An 18,536-nucleotide genomic window follows, 5' to 3' on the forward strand; every position below is an offset into this window, starting at 1 on the left:
TAGCTTAATTAATTGTGTTTAATAAACCTAATTAATTAACTAACCTAACTAATCTGGTAATTAAACTAATTAATTTGGTTAATTAGTTAACACACAATGACATGCGGGACCCACACGTTAGTTTGACCCAGTCACCGCCCTGTTTACTGCTGACGTCATGATGACGTCAGCAAACACTATTCTGGATAATGTTGAATTAAAATAATTAATTAAATCCTAAAAATGATTTAATTTTTTTATTATTAATATAAAATAAACCGTAACTTGGATGGAAAAACTTTGTACATGAAAGTTGCTCAGAACGATGAGACGAATCCAGATACGCAGCCCGTTCGTCCATCACACATCCCTAGCATAGCGAACATGCAACTTTCCCCCTCCAATTCATCTTTCTGAAAACGCGAAACCCCGGGAATATTTTCCCGGGTGTTTCCCCCCTTCATCGGTACCACCTCATACCGCGTTAGGGCACCCCTAGCACCGCTACTTGTCAGGTCATGCTTCGTCATGCATTTGTTTGCATTATATTTATTGTTTTCCCCCCTCTTTTCTCGCTAGACACCGAGACCGATGCCGCTGCTACCCAGTACGACTATGGTGTTGACGACCCCTCTCTCTTGCCAGAGCAACCAGGCAAGCCCCCCATTGATCACCATATATCGCCTACTCTCCTCTATACTGCTTGCATTAGAGTAGTGTAGCATGTTACTGCTTTCCGTTAATCCTATCCTGATGCATAGCCTGTCATTGTTGCTACAACTGTTGATACCTTACCTGCAATCCTAAATGCTTAGTATAGGATGCTAGTTTATCATCAATGGCCATACATTCTTGTCCGTCTGCCATGCTATACTATCGGGCCGTGATCACTCGGGGGTTGATCACGGGTATATACCTATACTTTATACATGATACATGTGATGACTAAAGTCGGGTTGGCTCGAGGAGTACTCGCGAGTGATTCACGGATTGGGGGCTGAAAGGACCTTTGTGCCGACGGCCCTCTGGATGGATCTTTGTGGCGGAGCGACAGGGCAGGTTGAGACCACCTAGGAGAGAGGTGGGCCTGGCCCTGGTCGGCGTTCGCGGTTATTTCAAGATAACACGTTTAACGAGATCTTGGTATTTGATCTGAGTCTGGCCACTGGCCTATACGCACTAACCATCTACGCGGGGACAGTTATGGGCACTCGACGTCATGGTATCAGCCGAAGCCTTCGTGACGTCAGCGACTGAGCGGCGCGCGCCGGGTTGGACTGGAACGCCTGCTCTTGTATAAGGGAGGCTAGGTCTGCTCTCCGGCCGCCCTCGCAACATGCAGGTGTGCAATGGGCGATGGGCCCAGACCCCTGCGCCATAGGATTTAGACCAACCCTGCTGACCTCTCTGTTGTGCCAAGGTAGGGTTGTGACGTGTCGATCTTCCGAGGCCGGGCATGACCCAGGAAAGTGTGTCCGGCCAAATGGGATCGAGCGTGTTGGGAAATGTGGTGCACCCCTGCAGGGAAGTTAATCTATTCGAATAGCAGTGATCTTCGGTAACAGGACGACTTGGAGTTGTACCTTGACCTTATGACAACTAGAACCGGATACTTAATAAAACACACCCTTCCAAGTGCCAGATACAACCGGTGATCGCTCTCTCACAGGGCGACGAGGGGAGGATCATCAGTTAGGATTATGCTATGCGATGATACTTGGAGGACTTCAGTCTACTCTCTTCTACATGCTGCAAGACGGAGGCTGCCAGAAGCGTAGTCTTTGAAAGGACTAGCTACCCCCCTTATTCCGGCTTTCTGCAGTTTAGTCCACATATAATAGCCTTATTCCAGTTGATACCAATGCATACATATGTAGTGTAGCTCCTTGCTTGCGAGTACTTTGGATGAGTACTCACGGTTGCTTTCTCCCTCTTTTCCCTCCTTTTCTTTACCCGATTGCTGCGATCAGACGTTGGAGCCCAGGAGCCAGACGCCACCGTCGACGACGACTACTACTACTACTCGGGAGGTGCCTACTACTACGTGCAGCCCGCTGACGGCGGCCAGGAGTAGTTAGGAGGATCCCAGGCAGGAGGCCTGTGTCTCTTTCGATCTGCATCCCAGTTTATGCTAGCCTTCTTAAGGCAAACTTGTTTAACTTAAGTCTGTACTCAGATATTGTTGCTTCCACTGACTCATCTATGATCGAGCTCTTGTATTCAAGCCCTCGAAGCCCCTGGCTTGTAATATGATGCTTGTATGACTTATTTTATTTATAGAGTTGTGTTGTGATATCTTCACGTGAGTCCCTGATCTTGATCGTACACGTTTGCGTGTATGGTTAGTATACGATTGAATCGGGGGCGTCACATATATATATGCCAGCCCTTGATTTTTGAACAAGGGTCCAATGATGCCTGACTTGCACAGGTAAACTACTAGCAGCCTGATGCTTGGAGATGCATGCAGTAGGCTGGTGCTGTAACTTCAAAAAGAAACGGCACAGCGCGCATCATGCAGTAACTTTGAAAGTCCAAACACTAAGATAACAACTAGATCTGCAGGGTCTTAGTTAGGCAGCTAGCTACAGGTGGATAGATAGATCACATGCGATCGCGGTCTTGGCTGGCTGCTGCCATCTAGGCGCTAGGCGAAGCAGGCAATATGCATGGTGAGGGGAGGAGCAGCAGAGGCGGCAGCGGCCAGTGGGATTCGCGCGGGGCACCAGGCATGGCCGCCCCTCTGTCTGGTGGGAGACGTGGTGTGAGGAGGCTGGTGCTGATGGCGGCGGTGGCTGGAGATGGTGGCGCTGGTTGAGTGGTGGATGGAGGGGTGACGGAGGCGGCTCACCTCTCCTCGCCGCCGCCGGAGGAAGCGGGGGAGGGGAGGAAGCAGAATGGTGGCCACACGCCGTGCACCTGCGCGTCTACCAAATTGAACAGAAGAGAACGAACATCATCAGCCTTCCAAATCAAATCGAAATGAAAAGAGGAAGAGACCATGTCCTGCACTTGCTTGGTCTGCCAGCGCGTGGCTGCGGGAGCCGTGGCGGATCTGGACCTGCTCGATATGGTGGGTAGGTCGGAGCCGGGGTTGGGAGGCGGTTATGGTGAAGGAGAGCTCGCCGGCGGCGGTGCCTGGAAGGAGAAGGTGCCATGACCGTGGTGCCGCCCTAACCAAGGCCGTGACGAAGGGGGACGTCGGCGAGGTGCAGAGCCCGAAGGAGCAGCGAACGGTGAAGGATTCATGGCACAACGTTGCATCAAGTGCTCGGAACGGCGGCGGGGGCGTCGGCATCGGCGAGCGCGACGCGGAGCCGGTAGGGAAGGCGCTCGGAGGGGAAGACGAAGAGGACAAGAGCGCGACGCGGAGCCGGTAGGGGAGGCGCTCGGAGGGGAAGACGAAGACGATGAGAGCGCGTCGGTCGACGCCGGCGGGTGGTGAATCAGATCTAGGGATCGAGGGGGTAGCGGCGGGGGATCGGAGCTGGGGATCGAAGGGAGGGTTGGTGGGGCTGACGGCGGGGGATCGAATCTGGGAGGTCGAGGGGAGGGTGGGTGGCTGGGTTATGCTATTTGTTTTTTGGGAGAAGCTCGACCGTTGGATGAGTGCGAGATGGATGGCTCAGATTGCATTCAATTTGGTGATCCGCGTGAAGGTGGTTCCTCGTGTCTCATTGGCCCGTTGTTTCGCAATTGAATTCTCAAAAATTTAGACCTAAATCTATGATGTTTTTTTTAAACATAACAATGGCAAAGTTTGTCAAAATGATCTTGTATTTTGCATAAGTTTGCATCATGGAATGGCAAACAATATTGCCAAATAGAGCTTTCATTTTCTTTGCACAAAAAAATAATTTTTCATTTTCCGAGTGCATAAAATGGTTTTTTGTGAATAACCTACCAAATATTTGTTTCAAAATAGCACCACTCTATTTTTCAAAAATATTAGAACACTTTATGTAAAATTTCTTGTATTTGCCATATTTTCAAGATTCAACCACTATCTGAGGGAGGGAGAGGACGACACGAGATGGGCGGTGGTAGTCGGGCGCCGTCTGTGACGGCGGCGAGGAGATGGGGACGACCGGACGAGGGAGGATGAGTGCATCTTGAAATGGCAAACAACGTTGCCTAAGAAAGATTTAACTTTTTTTGGACGAAAAATTCATTTTCCATTTTTCGAGTGCCAAAAATGAGTTCTTTTGTGAAGTACCTACCATGTATTTGTTGCAAAATTTGACAAAATCAATTTTATAAAATACTAGGTCATATTTAATGCACAATTAACCAAATGGTTGGGTGTCCAAAGCTTTGATCCACCTCTCGTGAAAAAGACAAATTTATGTTGATTCAGTAGGAAACTGATCAAATTTGAACTGCTGCTGCCTCATAGTTTGCTCTTTATTTTTCCCAAAAATCATTTCTAGGTACTTAAGTATCTATTTAATCACACCAAAAAAATTCCAAGATTCAACCACTAGCTAGGAACGGTCATTCCCGCCGTTTTCACCGCATTTTGAAACATGCATACAAATTTAAAAAAAATGGAAAACATCTGCATTGTGTCATTATATGTGACCAAGTTACCAGGAAAAATAATATGTGTAAAGCCAAATGTGTGAAGATTCATGGCTTCCAACCCAAATGCTCAATCTTATGGCCACATTCATGGCATAGTTGTTTCAAATGATCTAATATTGTGCACACGGGTGCACGTTGGAATGGAAAACAATGTTGCCTAAGGAAGTTTTCATTTCCTTTGGACAAAAAAATCATTTTCCATTTTTTGAGTGCCCAAAATGAGGGTTTTTTGTGAAGAACCTACCAAATAATTGTTGCAAAATTGGACAAAATCAATTTTCTAAAATACTAGGCCATATTTAATGCACAATTGACCAAATGGTTGGGTGTAAAAAATTTTTATCCACCTCTGGTGAAAAAGACAAATTTCCGCCGTTTCAGCTGAAAGCGGGTCAAATTTGAACTGCGGATGCCTCATAGTTTGCTATTTATTTTTTCCAAAAATCATTTCTAGGTACAAAAGTATTTATTTAATCAGAGAAACACCAAAAAAATTCCAAGATTCAACCACTAGCTAGGAACGGTCATTCCCGCCATTTTGACCTCATTTTGAAATGGGCATAAAAAATTCAAAAAAAATCAAAAAATTGGGAAACCTTCTCATTGTGTCATTACATGTGACCAAGTCACCGAAAAACTAATAAACTTGTAATACGGCCATTATTTTAAAAAAATGTTCTCACAAATGAGCTATCATGCATGAAGATTCATGGCTTTCAAACCAAATGATCAATCATATGGCCACATTCATGGCATAGTTTGTTCAAATGATCTCATATTGTGCATAAGGGTGCATCTTGGAATTCCAAACAATGTTTTCTAAGGGAGTTTTCATTTTCTTTGCATGGAAAATTCATTTTCCATTTTCCGAGTGCCCAAAATGAGGTTTTTTTGTGAAGGAACTACCAAATAATTGTTGTAAAGATGTACCAAATCAATTTTCTGAAATACTAGGATAGATTTAATGCACAATTGACCAAATGGTTGGGTGTCAAAAGTCTTGATCCACCTCTGGTGAAAAAGACAAATTTTCGCCGATTCAGTAGGAAGCGAGTGAAATTTGAACTGTAGCTGCCTCATAGTTTGCTCTTAATTTTTTCCAAAAATCATTTCTAGGTACATAACTATATATTTAATCAGAGAAACACCAAAAGGTTTCCAAGATTCAACAACTAGCTAGGAACGGTCAAGCCCGCCGTTTTGACCACATTTTGAAACGGACATAAAAAATTCAAAAAAAATCAAAAAATTGTAAAACCTTCGCATTGTGTCATAATATGTGACCAATTTTCAGGAAAAATAATAAACTTGTAATACAGAAATTATTTTTAAAAAGTGTTCTAAAAAATGAGCTGTCACGCGTGAAGATTCATGGCTTTCAAGCCAAATGATCAATCATATGGCCATATTTATGGCATAGTTTGTTCAAATGATCTCATATTGTGCACAAGGGTGCATCTTGGAATTCCAAACAATGTTGCCTAAGGGATTTTTTATTTTCTTTGCACGGAAAATTCATTTTCCATTTTTCAAGTGCCCCAAATGAGGTTTTTTGTGAAGGAACTGCCAAATAATTGTTGTAAAAATGGGCCGAATCAATTTTATAAAATACTAGGCCATGTTTAACGCACAATTGACAAAATGGTTGGGTGTAAAAAAAATTATCCACCTCTGGTGAGAAAGACAAATTTCCGCCGATTCAGTAGGAAGTGGGTCAAATTTGAACTGCAGCTGCCTTATAGTTTGCTCTTTATTTTTTCCAAAAATCATTTCTAGGTACATAAGTATCTATTTAAGCATAAATACATGGTTTGGTGGTGATATGTTGAGGTTTGGACGGTGGCCAGGGCTCCAACTCCAAAGAGCGTAGTCTCGCGTGCCCGCCGCGTGGTCACCGCATGACCGTGGCGTTGCCATGCGTTCTGGGAAGCCTAGGCATGTCTAGTAGGTTTGGCACTCCCCAGGTAGATTCTTGGAAGAAAATAACAACAGAAGAATCTCACTAGGAGACCGAACTATGCTCAAACATGAATTAGCAGCCAAGTGTTTGATTAGCGTTACGAGAAATTCACAAGGCTAATGGGCCTGAGTTTTAGCCGAGGATGATCATCTACTAAGGACACTATCTTGGAAAATTTGCAGCTCAAATGGAGGAGCCTAGGTGTCACTTACTTTGCAACATACCACACTGGACAGAAATATGAATGTTGAAGCCACACTTACATGTATTGTTAGATGGGGCTCAAATTTTGTGGAGAGCAATGATTTGGGAATATAGAATATGTGGCAAAAATTCAGCTCATTAGGATATGCCTAGCTAGTACTTCCTTCATAACAGTTTGAGTTGAACAAAAACTTTGGAAATTTGCCGAGGAAGATTTACCAGGCAAATGGAGTTGAATATTTTCATGAGGCAGTGATTTGGATAGTAAAGAATGCCCAATTTTGTGGGGAACTTTGGGAATGAGAGAAATATAGGTTGCTTCACAACCTAGTGCAAAAATTGACACATGGACATGACACATAGGCAAAACTGATGAGGTGGCGCCTAGTCATAGCAATAAGTACAAATGCATCCACGTTCACAACCTCATGACCATTTATATTGGTCGTAATCAGGTAAAAATAAGGTCATTGGCCACTCTTGTCTGCTTTGTAACCATTTGGTGTAAGCAATTTCAGGGTTTGAGCCCTTCCAAGCGAAATGGTCGTGAATTTACGACCAATTCAGCTGGGGTCACTAAGAGAAGGTCATAAGTTGACATATTTCTTGTAGTGTCTCTCAGTCTATCCATCTGTCTGCAGGTGAAAAGCTGTACTGAACTCCAGCCTTGTTCCCAAAGTCTGGTGCAGTTGGTGCCAAAACTTTGAAGTAAACTGTGTTCCTCTGTCTGATACGATGGTCCTCGGAACTCCATGCAGACATACGATCCTGTTCATGTATATCTTGGCCAACTTTGCACTTGTATATGTGGTTTTCACTGGGATAAAGTGAGCTACTTTGGTTAAGCAGTCCACTACTACCCAGATAGAATCATATCCTAATCGGGTCCTGGGTAATCCGGTAATAAAGTCCATGCCAAGCTTATCCCACTTCCATTCGGGTATCGGCATAGGCTGCAGTAATCCTGCTGGCTTCTGATGTTCTGCCTTCACTCTCTGTTATACATCACATACGGCTACATACTCGGCAATATCCTTCTTCATTCCAGTCCACCAGAAACGCTCCTTCAAATCCAAATACATCTTGGTGTTTCCAGGGTGTATCGAGTATGGTGAGTCATGAGCTTCCTGTAATATCAACTTCCCGATCTCGACATTATTGGGCACAAATACACGGTCCTCAAACCACAAGGTGTCGTGCTCATTCTCACGAAAACCTTTGGCTTTGCCTTCACTCATCTTCTCCTTTATCTCGACAATTTCTTTGTCATCCTTCTGGGCTTCTCGAATCTTTCCCTACAAGGTCGACTGAACTTCCATGGTTGTAACGAAACCTCTAGGAACAATCTCTAAACGTAGCTCCCTGAAATCTTCTGCTAACTCCCTTGGCAAACCTCCTGTTACTAAGGTATTGGCATAACTCTTCCGGCTCAAAGCGTCTGCTATGACATTGGCCTTGCCTGGATGATAGTGCAACTTCATATCGTAATGCTTTATAAGCTCCAACCATCTCCTTTGCCTGAGGTTCAACTCCTTCTGCGTGAAAATGTACTTCAAACTCTTATGATCTGTGTATACATCACAATGGTTCCCAATAACAAAATGTCTCCAGGTCTTGAGTGCATGCACTACGGCTGCAAACTCCAAGTCATGTGTGGCATAATTCAACTCATGCGGTCGAAGTTGTCATGAGGCATATGAAAAAACTCTTTCGTCTTGCATAAGTACTCCTCCAAGTCCTAAGCGAGAGGCGTCGCAATACACCTGGAAATCCTTGCGTATATATGGCAGAATCAGCACTGGGCTGTAGTCAAACGTTTCTTTAACTCCTGGAAACTTGCTTCACATTCCTTAGTCTAATGGAACTTGGTGTCCTTCTTCAACAACGTCGCCATAGGCTTTGCAATCTTAGAGAAAATTTCAATGAATCTCCGATAGTATCCCGCGAGTCCAAGAAAACTACGGATCTCTCCAACTGAGGTGGGTGCCAACCACTCGGTGACCGACTGAACTTTGGTGGGGTCCACTGCTATACCTCCTCCTGATATAACGTGTCCAAGAAATCCAAGTTCCTTCAACCAAAACTCACATTTGCTGAATTTGGCATATAACTGATGTTCCCTGAGTTTCTCGAGAACTAAACGCAAATGCTCCTTATGTTCCTCTTCATCCTTTGAGTATACTAAAATATCATCAATGAACACCACGACAAACTTATTCAAGAACTCCATGAACACCTTATTCATCATACTCATGAAATAGGCTGGGGCGTTAGTCAATCCAAATGACATAACCGTATACTCATAAAGCCCATACCTTGTGGTAAAAGCTGTCTTAGGTATATCCTTTTCTCGAATCTTCAGCTGGTGGTAACCTGATCACAGGTCGATCTTTGAAAACACTTTAGCTCTTTGCAGCTGGTCAAACAGATCATTGATCATCGGCAGTGGGTACTTGTTCTTGATTGTCACTTCATTCAATGTTTGATAATCAACAACCATTCTCAAAGACTTATCCTTCTTCTCAACCAATAGCACTAGGGCTCCCCATGGTGATGAACTCCGTCAGATGTAACCTTTCTCCAATAACTCCTTAACCTGTTTCTTGATCTCCTCCAGATCATTCGCGGGCATACGGTATGGTCTCTTTGATATAGGCCCGGTGCCTGGCAACAGCTCTATCAAAAACTCGATGTATCGATCTGGCGGCATTCCTGGTAACTCCTCTGGAAATACATCTGGGTAATCCTTCACAATAGGCACTTCCTCCTGAACAAACTCCCGTGAGAGAATGTACTTGGGTTCTCCACTACTAGGGAAAAGCTTAGCAGCAACGCGGGTTTTAGGCCTATCAGTAGCGTGGGGCGATGCGCTACTGATAAGGCGCTACAACTAACGTATAGCAGTAGCGTGCCTCCGCCCACGCTACTGCTAAATCGACTTAGTAGTAGCGACTTCCCGGAGGAGCGCTACTGGTAATTAGTAGTAGTGCTTCTCCTTGCCCGCGCTGCTACTATTATTTCATATTTTGTTTCTTTTTTATTTCATGTTGTATTCGTACACCTTTACACAAGATTTCATACAACAGGAATTTAGAAATTGTTTTTACATCATAATGAGTTATTACATTAAGGGGTGAAAGAACCGTGGACTAGTTTCAAGTGGATGGACATCCACTTGAAACTAATCTGCGGTTCTTTTACCCAATGATATAATAAATATCATCATCATCATATCATTAACAACTTATCATCATAATACATCATTGTCATATAACACCTCCTCAAGATCATCGTTTTCATCAATGAGACATCACATAGCAAATTGGTCACTAGTCGTAATCACAAGTACTCCTCTCATCAACTCTAACACATTGTATCACATAATAAACATATTGTACCTCATAGGACCTACTATATTCTCTTAGGACCTACTATATTCTCTAAGGTAAAATAGCAAAAAACAAGATAGCCCCTGACTCTCCATTATGGAGAATGGAGATTATCCTGTCTCCAATTCTTGCCTTTCGCTTAATGTTACTTCCAAGAACCTCCTTGCGAATGTCCAAACATTTTTTCCATTCTTTGATTAGCATGTGTTCACCGGTTTTAGAAATCTAATATGCATAGGTGAGCTCCTTAGATTGACCTGGCTGTATGTTCAGAACTGCAAGGCGACCATTCTGATACATCAGATGAGGCACACAATCCATCGGGATTTTCTGTTGAGAAACATAGTAATAACTTCGTAGTTAGCAATGATGTACTAGTTTTAGAAGTATGCAAAAGATGCACTGATGTCGTAATAGTAAAAAATCTTACCAGGGTATCTCCATAGAAGTTACCGTGGTTCAACACGTGCACTAGTGGCACGTATTCACCATAATTTGGAGGAGTTCAATAATAGGTATTGTAATTCTCAAGATAAGTACAATAAGCAATCAGATGACTTTTCTCCTTGTAAGTTAATTCGGAGCCATCAGTGTAGTGGGTTTTGTCTACCATCTTATGCACATTCTTTGAAGATTTAAAATAAGTTGTCAATGGAAATAAGCTGTCAACTATTTTGAAATAAACAATATAAATTAGTTAATAACTATGTTTGAGAAACTCACATTGCAGTAGAATCGGAAGCATATCAACAAGGACCCAAATGTCCATATTGTCTTGCTCGATGTCAGGATCACCAAGATCCATGGTGACAATCATACCCTCATAAAAACCATACATTTTGCAAAGTGCTTCTCAATTTTGGCAACCAAAATGGGTTACACTCTGAGAATTATACAGATTTACTTCAAAATCGATATCATGATGGGTCCTTAGGTGTATTTTCTTTGTTTGAAAATTTTCATGGTCTTCAAAACCCATCCTCTCCAAGACATAGCGTCTTGCATGGCATGGGATAAGCTAGTCGAATTCTAAAAGATGAAAATTAGACGTTGAAATAGTTGAAGTCATTCTTAATTACGAAAAAAAACACTTGTAAGTTGTTGTGTACCGTTTCAACATCGAATGTCTCCTCGAGCTTAATGCTGAAGCGCCGATCTTCGTCCAGCTCAACGAACCTGTCGCACATACCTCGATCGTCGTGGCACCAGCTGCACTCCCCCGGGAGACTGTCGTCGTCCGAGTACGACATTTTCTACGTTCATAATTCAAAGATTAAACTTGTACAATTAAATATATGTACTAAAAAACCTAAATTAGATCATTATTTTTCGAGAAAATCCAGGCCACTCGATATTTCCTACATATTGTAGCACAAGTCATGCCAGAATTCACGGAAAAATCCGGCATGACCTTTGCTAAAAAAGGACATATCGAGTGCCTGAAATTTGCCGGAACGGACATTAATCAACACCCCGGCAAAACATAGGCCACTCGGAGGTGTAAACTGAACATGAACGGCCACTTGGGCAACCACATATCCTATTTGAGCAACACAAGATATACATGGATATTTGGCTGGTCTCACCTCGATGTCGGAGGGGGTCGGTGACGGGGACGACGGCGGGGATGATGGAGGGGCTCCTTGATTTCTGCAAAAGCAAAAACCGTATAAGTTATCACTAATACATCCCGAATAATTGCTTAAACTAAAAAATAACAACAAATATGACATGTTCAACTATTTTTATTAATTCAACTAGTTCTTACTAAATATAAACTTACTATAAATAGAAAAAAACTAGTTCTTTCTAAAAATAAAGTAGTTCAACTAGTTATATTAATTATCTTACTAAAAATACATTAGTTCTATTAATTCAACTAGTTCAACTAGTTTATTAATTTACTTACTAAACAGTTCAACTACAACTAAACTAGTTCAACTAGTTTATCAATTTACTTACTAATTATTTTAAATACTTACTAAAAACAGTAAAAATAAACTACATTATACAATAGTTAACTAGTACCATCACTACTACTAATTAACATCTACTACTGCTAAAAATCATTATCTATGAACCCTAAATTGACATCTACTACTACTACTAAAAAACATCTAGTACTAACTAAGCAGGGAGAACGAGGGTGGGGGAGGGGTGGGGGCTTATAGAGAGGGGAGAGACGGTGGCGGGGAGGTGCTCGGCGACGGAGAGGTAGGGGCCGCGAGGGCGGGCTCGGGATCGGGATGCAGCGGCGGGGTTGGGGGATGCGGCGGCGACGGTGAGGTCGAGAGCGGCGATGAGGTCGAGAGCGGAGGGGGTGGGGGAGGCGGCGGCGACGGTGAGGTCGAGAGCGGCGACGGTGAGGTTGACGGCGGCCTCGGGCGGCGGCGGCGAGGGCAGGCTCAGGCTCGGGCGGCGGCAACAGACGATTAGGGGAACAGTGGGGGGAGGAGGACTTAGCGAAATTTTGAGCGGGCAGGTGGTTAAGTCGAACTAGCAGTAGCACACTTCAGGAAACGCGTTATAGCTAAAGTAGCTATAGCGCGTTTTCAGGAAAAACGCTACTGCTAAGTCTAAGCACACATCAAAAATATAGGTTCGTCATCATTGATCTTTTTGTGTAGAATGTAAATAGTCAACATATTTAAGGTGGTAAACACCTTGTTCGCTTAGCAGTACGAGACTAAACTTAATTAGGTGCAACACTTAGCAACAGCGAGTTTTGCAGAAACACGCTGCTACTAAGTACTTTAGCAGCAGTGCGTCCAGGGAAGGGCGCTACTACTATATCTAGCCTGGGGGCAAATCCGTGGCAATTATAGTAGTAGCGCTTGTTTCACCTAGAGCGCTATTGCTATCTAGTTATTAGTAGCGCGGTTCCTTTAAGCTCGCTACTGCTAGTTAGCAGTAGCGCCTGTTTTTAAACCACGCTGCTGCTAAGATTCTGTGTATAACGTTTTCCCTAGTAGTGTCTCCTTGGCGCATGCCTGGATACATACTTGATCCTTTTTCCCTCCGGGGTGGTAAGCAGAATTGACTTACTGGTGCAATCGATGTTTCCTCCATACATCAACAGCCAATCCATTCCTAGTATCACATCCAATCCTTGCGACTCCAAAATTATCAAGTCAGAGGGGAAAACATGGCTACCTATGGTTAATGGCATCTAAAAACATCCACTGCTTGTCATATACTCGGCTCCGGGTGAGCTTACTAGCATAGGTGTCTTAAGAACTTTAGTGGGCAACTTATATTTATCCACAAATCCCCTTGATATCTATGAATGTGATGCACCAGTACCAAAAAGAACGATTGCAGTAAACGACTTAACTAAAAACTTACCGATAATTGCATCTGGTTGCTCTTCAACCTCCTCCACGTTCACGTGGTTCACTTGTCCTTTGTTAAATGGATTGGGCTTCTTCCCAGAGCTCCCATTACCATTTCCATTCTTCGCTTCAGGGCACTCAGTGGCATAGTGTCCAGTCTTCCCGCACTTGAAACAAGTAACGTGGCTTAGGTCCCTCTTGGCGGGTGTGGCTGGATTGGAACGGTTCTGATTGCTGCTTGCTCCATTCCCATTCCCATTCTTTGGGCCATTATGATTATGAGAACTTCCTCCATTGTAAGTGTGGCTTCCATGGTTATGGGTAAGTCCTCCCGAGTTCGGGGTAAAGCGAGGCTTCTGCTGAGCTCCTGAACTGTACTTCCCTTGTCCATATTTCCTCTTGTCGCTCTCTATCTGCCGCCGCTTCCCTTCGATCATGAGAGCTTTATCTACTAACTCCTGGTAGTTGTTAAATGTTGCCACCATTAACTGCATACTCATCTCATCATTCAGCCCTTCCATAAACTTCTCCTGCTTCGCGGCATCTGTGGCCACATCATCTGGAGCATAGCGGGATAACTTACTAAACTCCGCGTATTGGCCTACAATACGGTTCCCTTGGCATAAGTTGCGAAACTCACACTTCTTCATGCTCATAGCTCCAGTGGATACGTGGGCGGTGCCGAATGCTTGCTGAAACTGCTCCCAAGTGACATTGGCTATAGGAAAAGTGGTTGTGTAATTCTCCCACCATGCGGATGCGGGACCATCCAATTGGTGTGCGGCAAAAAATGCACCTTCTCAGCATCTGTGCAACCTGCGGTGGTCAATTCTCTTCCAATCCTGTGCAGCCAATCATCAGCAACTATTGGCTCGGTGCTACTGGAAAACACCGGCGGCTGCAGCCTCAGAAAACGGGCTAAGTTATCAACTGGTGGTGGTGGCGGTGGGTTGTTGTTGTTGTTGCCTTGGTTCTGAACTAACAACTGCATCAAGGCATTCTGTTGCTGGATCAACTGAGTGAGCTCCGGTGGGAAAGCAAAACCGGGGTCACATCTCGGAGGCATCTGATGGGTTTAGGGGGAAGATATTAGAATAGAATGAGGTCTAGTGAGAAAACACTACCCATATGCACATGAGACAAACACAATCATATCATATCACTCAATCAATCAAGCAAGGGCATACAATCGGTCTAACTATCGTTACAGTGCTCGGACTACTAATATTTACATGGGGGGTGTACTACTAATAGTATGGTGGTCTACTAGAAATTTTGATCGGTGGAAGACTCCATGATATCCGCTCCATCTTCGTCTTCATAGTCATCATCACTACTATCCGGGTCAGAGTCGGTGTCGTCGATGATGATGTAGTCTTTAGGACGAATCTCCTTGGGTTCATCGTCTTCTCCTCCTGGCGCGTGGTCTCTCATAAAAACTCCTAGCTTCCTGGTCATGTCGTCATTCCTCTCCACGAGTATCATCATTTCCTCCTCATATCCATCGCGTGTAGACTTAAGCTCCTCTTCTAGCTCCGTGATCCTGATCATCGCCTTCTTCAAATCTATCATGCTTGCGCACATCTAGTTCTCCTGGCGATGAATGTGATGATTTAATTCCTGTATGAATGCTGCAATGGACCTGTCCTTCCTGGTGTTGATCATCTCCCATTGCTCATCTCGGCGCCCACATATCTGGTAGATAGTGTCCTTAAGCTCCTTGTGGTAAACTTCTCCGATGCGTCCTATAGCAATGTGGGCTGCCATACTCTTGCCTAGACTCCAGGTGGGTGCATCAAAGGAAAACTCTATGTGTTTAGTGACTGGTGTGAACGTCCTTCCTGGAACTTGAACTTGAATCATCCAGCGCTCCTCTTCTGGTAAAGTGGCGGTATAGGTCCCGCTGAAGCTTGGTATTCCAATGTTCAGGTACTTAGTGACTTCCTTCAAGTGTCGTCCAAAAGGTGTGTCTTCATCCGGTTGTGCAAACTTGTTCCTCGAGTCCGCCATCCTAAAGAGTAGAAAATGGAGAGGAGTCAAAAATAAGTAGAGAAGAGTGGCCTATGGCTTTTCTTAGTGGTCGTGTCCTACATTCAGCGTGTGCTCTGATACCATCTTGTAGTGACCCGACCTCAAACGGTCAAGTCTCTGTGCTTCAGTGTCATCCCTGGATCGGTAATGCTGACACACACAGTACTCGAAGGATTTATAACAGAGTGGAAATCACACACTTATTATATCGTATGTCTCAATAGAGAACTTATTACAATAAATGTGGCCTAAGGCCATCTAATACGATAACAACGGAAGGCTTGGAAGATAAAGTGAGTCCATCAACTCCAACGGCATAGCTGAGTGCATGACAAACGACCTATCACATCTTACTCCTTGTTTGAAAAGCCTGCAACATTATACGTTGCAGCCCCAAAACGGGTCAGCACATGGATATGTTGGCAATGTAACACAGGAGAGTAATGAACAGATAAATCCTATCACTACATGCATATATGGCTTGTGGAGGCTGTATGGTTAACATGTTTTGCGAAAAGCCAATTTTTCCCTACAACAAAGGAATATAATTTTTTTAACTATCCAGGTAATTGAACAGTATTGAGAAGGTTCCTCCAACTCAATCCCAATTAAAGTAATTATCAACCCAACAAAGTTTATTTAGAGTGATGAGATCCATATGATAATCCAAGAACCAGATACTCAAGATGTCCATAACCGGGGACACGACTAACCATGATTAGTTTATACACTCTGCAGAGGTTTGCACACTTTTCCCCATAAGACTCGATCTCCTTCGTTGGATTTCTCGCACTACATGGTGTTTGAGAAACGGATGACCGAGACACAATCTTTCAGAAGCATTTGCTCTCTACTCCGGGCGGACTGGTACACCTACAATCCCCTACATCTGCTAGTCCACCTCTTCAAGAGCACATGCAACTTACTCAACTATGCCAGAGCCCATAATGGCTTGTGGTTGCACACGGAAGTTTCTAGCATGAATAGTCTTATGATCCCTTTGAGCTTGGGTGGCGGACCGTAGGATGATCACATGGGTACTTCAGGATATCCTAAGACAACACTGGATTCTCCAGGTGCCCACAAGCAATCCACCCAGATGTGTATTAAAGTTGTCACCTTAAGTTGAACCATTAATTAACAACTCACATCTGTCATGGATACACTCAAACCCAAACCACGTCTACGAGCATAGCATGGCAATATAAGCATAACGTAGAAGTAACTCCCATGGGTTTGATAATAAAACAGGTAATAGGTTCTACCTCATCATCTACTTCCCAGACCCACATGTTAAGAGATCCTACCCATGCAATGTGTGAAGGTTGAAACTAATGCATAAAACTGGTTGATAAAGGGGTATGATCAAAGTGTTACTTGCCTTGCTAACGATCTGCAAATCCTAAAGACTCGTAGTAGCACACTTCGCACTCTGGGTGTTCTATTGTAAACAAACAATAGCATACATAAGCACTCAAGCAAGGATGCACGAGTAAATCTCAAATAAGAAGATCTAGCCAGAAAGTCAACTGAAGAACTCCGGTTTGCAAAAAGAATCAAATCAAACGGAGCAACGAAACTCAAGCAGCGAAAGAAACAAGATCCGATTACTAATCTGGACTAAAATCAAATTTTACAGTAAAGAGGGCTTCGAGACGAAGATCCAGGCGCTTGAATCGCCTGATTCCGATAAACGAGCGAAAAGATAAACTAAAACTAAGATCAGGGCAGAAATCGCGATCGAAAATAATCGCGGAAAACCCTGGAAAAAGAAAAACTGACGAACAGGCTAACGAACGAACGTTCACTGTCTGCGACTAACGGATGAACGGCGTCCGTTGAAACGAACGTACGAATGAACGTCCGCAAAATAAACAAATTGAAGGAAAAACCGATCTAATAGAAAAGAAACGAGATCTAGGGTTTCGAAAGAAAACCGGCGGCGGCGGACGGCGGTGCGGCGGCGGCGCGGCTCCGGCGGGTCGGGCGCGGGGCGGCAAGGCGGCGCGGCGGCGAGCTAGGCGGCGGCGGCGGCGAGCGGGGTCGGCGGCGGCGCGGCGGGCGGCGGCGCGCGGCGCTAGGGTTTCGGGGGCTGGGGCGACTTGGGCCTCGGGCCTCGGGGGCGCGGCTTATAAAGCCCCGGGCTAAGTGTCCTAGCTGGACATGGCCCGGTAAGTCGGTTCGCACCTTTTTTTAAAAAAATATTCCGACGCGTAGAAAAACGATTAAAAGGAATACTAAACAGACTCCAAAATTCCTAAAATAAACTTTCCCCGTCCTCTAAAAATATAGCGGGCAAAGTGAACATATATTTGGGCCTCTAAAGCAACTTTGAAAAATGCTTTTTTTTCCTAATCCAAATAAAATAGCGATAAAACCCCAAATAAGAATACAAATATATTTTAATATTTTTCCTCAAACATTTCATTTATTTTGGAGAAGTCATATTATCTCCTCTCATTTGATTTTAATATGAAATATTTTCGGGGAGAAAAATAATTAAAACCAAAGTGATCCTGGTTTCAATATTTGAGAAAAGTTCAAATATGAGAACTAAGAAAATCCCCAACTCTCTCCGAGGGTCCTTGAGTTGCTTAGGATTTCGAGGATCACAAAACGAAATGCAATAAAATATGATATGCATGAATGACCTATGTATAACATTCCAAATTGAAAATTTGGGATGTTACAAACCTATCCCCCCTTAAGATGAATCTCGCCCTCGAGATTTGGGTTGGCTAGAAAATAGGTATGGGTGGTCTTTGCGTAGATCATCCTCTCTTTCCCAAGTGGCTTCGTCCTCGGTATGGTGGCTCCACTGAACTTTGCAAAACTTGATAACCTTGCTGCGGGTAACTCGACTGGCAAATTCAAGAATCCTGACTGGTTTCTCCTCATATGTCAAATCACTGTCTAACTGATTGCTTCCAGGGGCATTGTATCTCTTAGAGGAATATCGGCCATCTCAGCATGGCACTTCTTCAACTGGGAAACGTGAAACACATCGTGAACTCCTGATAGTCCTTCAGGTAACTCCAACTTGTAGGCAACCTCTCC

At 43.9% G+C, this 18,536-nt stretch overlaps 1 protein-coding gene and 1 pseudogene across 1 annotated transcript; both read right to left on the minus strand.

Annotated features, from left to right (window-relative positions):
- LOC125518588 (anthranilate O-methyltransferase 1-like) overlaps positions 1 to 18,536 on the minus strand; it is a 97,740-nt pseudogene that overhangs the window by 23,023 nt on the left and 56,181 nt on the right.
- On the minus strand, positions 2,373 to 3,508 carry LOC147958846 (uncharacterized). Its single transcript, XM_087535913.1, has 2 exons — positions 2,996 to 3,508; positions 2,373 to 2,906 (listed from the first exon to the last, which is right to left on the minus strand). The coding sequence occupies exons 1-2, from the start codon at positions 3,275 to 3,277 to the stop codon at positions 2,565 to 2,567; spliced, it is 624 nt and encodes a 207-aa protein (XP_087392039.1). The 5' UTR covers positions 3,278 to 3,508; the 3' UTR covers positions 2,373 to 2,564.

Source organism: Triticum urartu, chromosome 7A, assembly GCF_056163025.1.
Source record: "Triticum urartu cultivar PI428250 chromosome 7A, HENAU_Tu73, whole genome shotgun sequence".
NCBI lineage: Eukaryota > Viridiplantae > Streptophyta > Magnoliopsida > Poales > Poaceae > Triticum > Triticum urartu.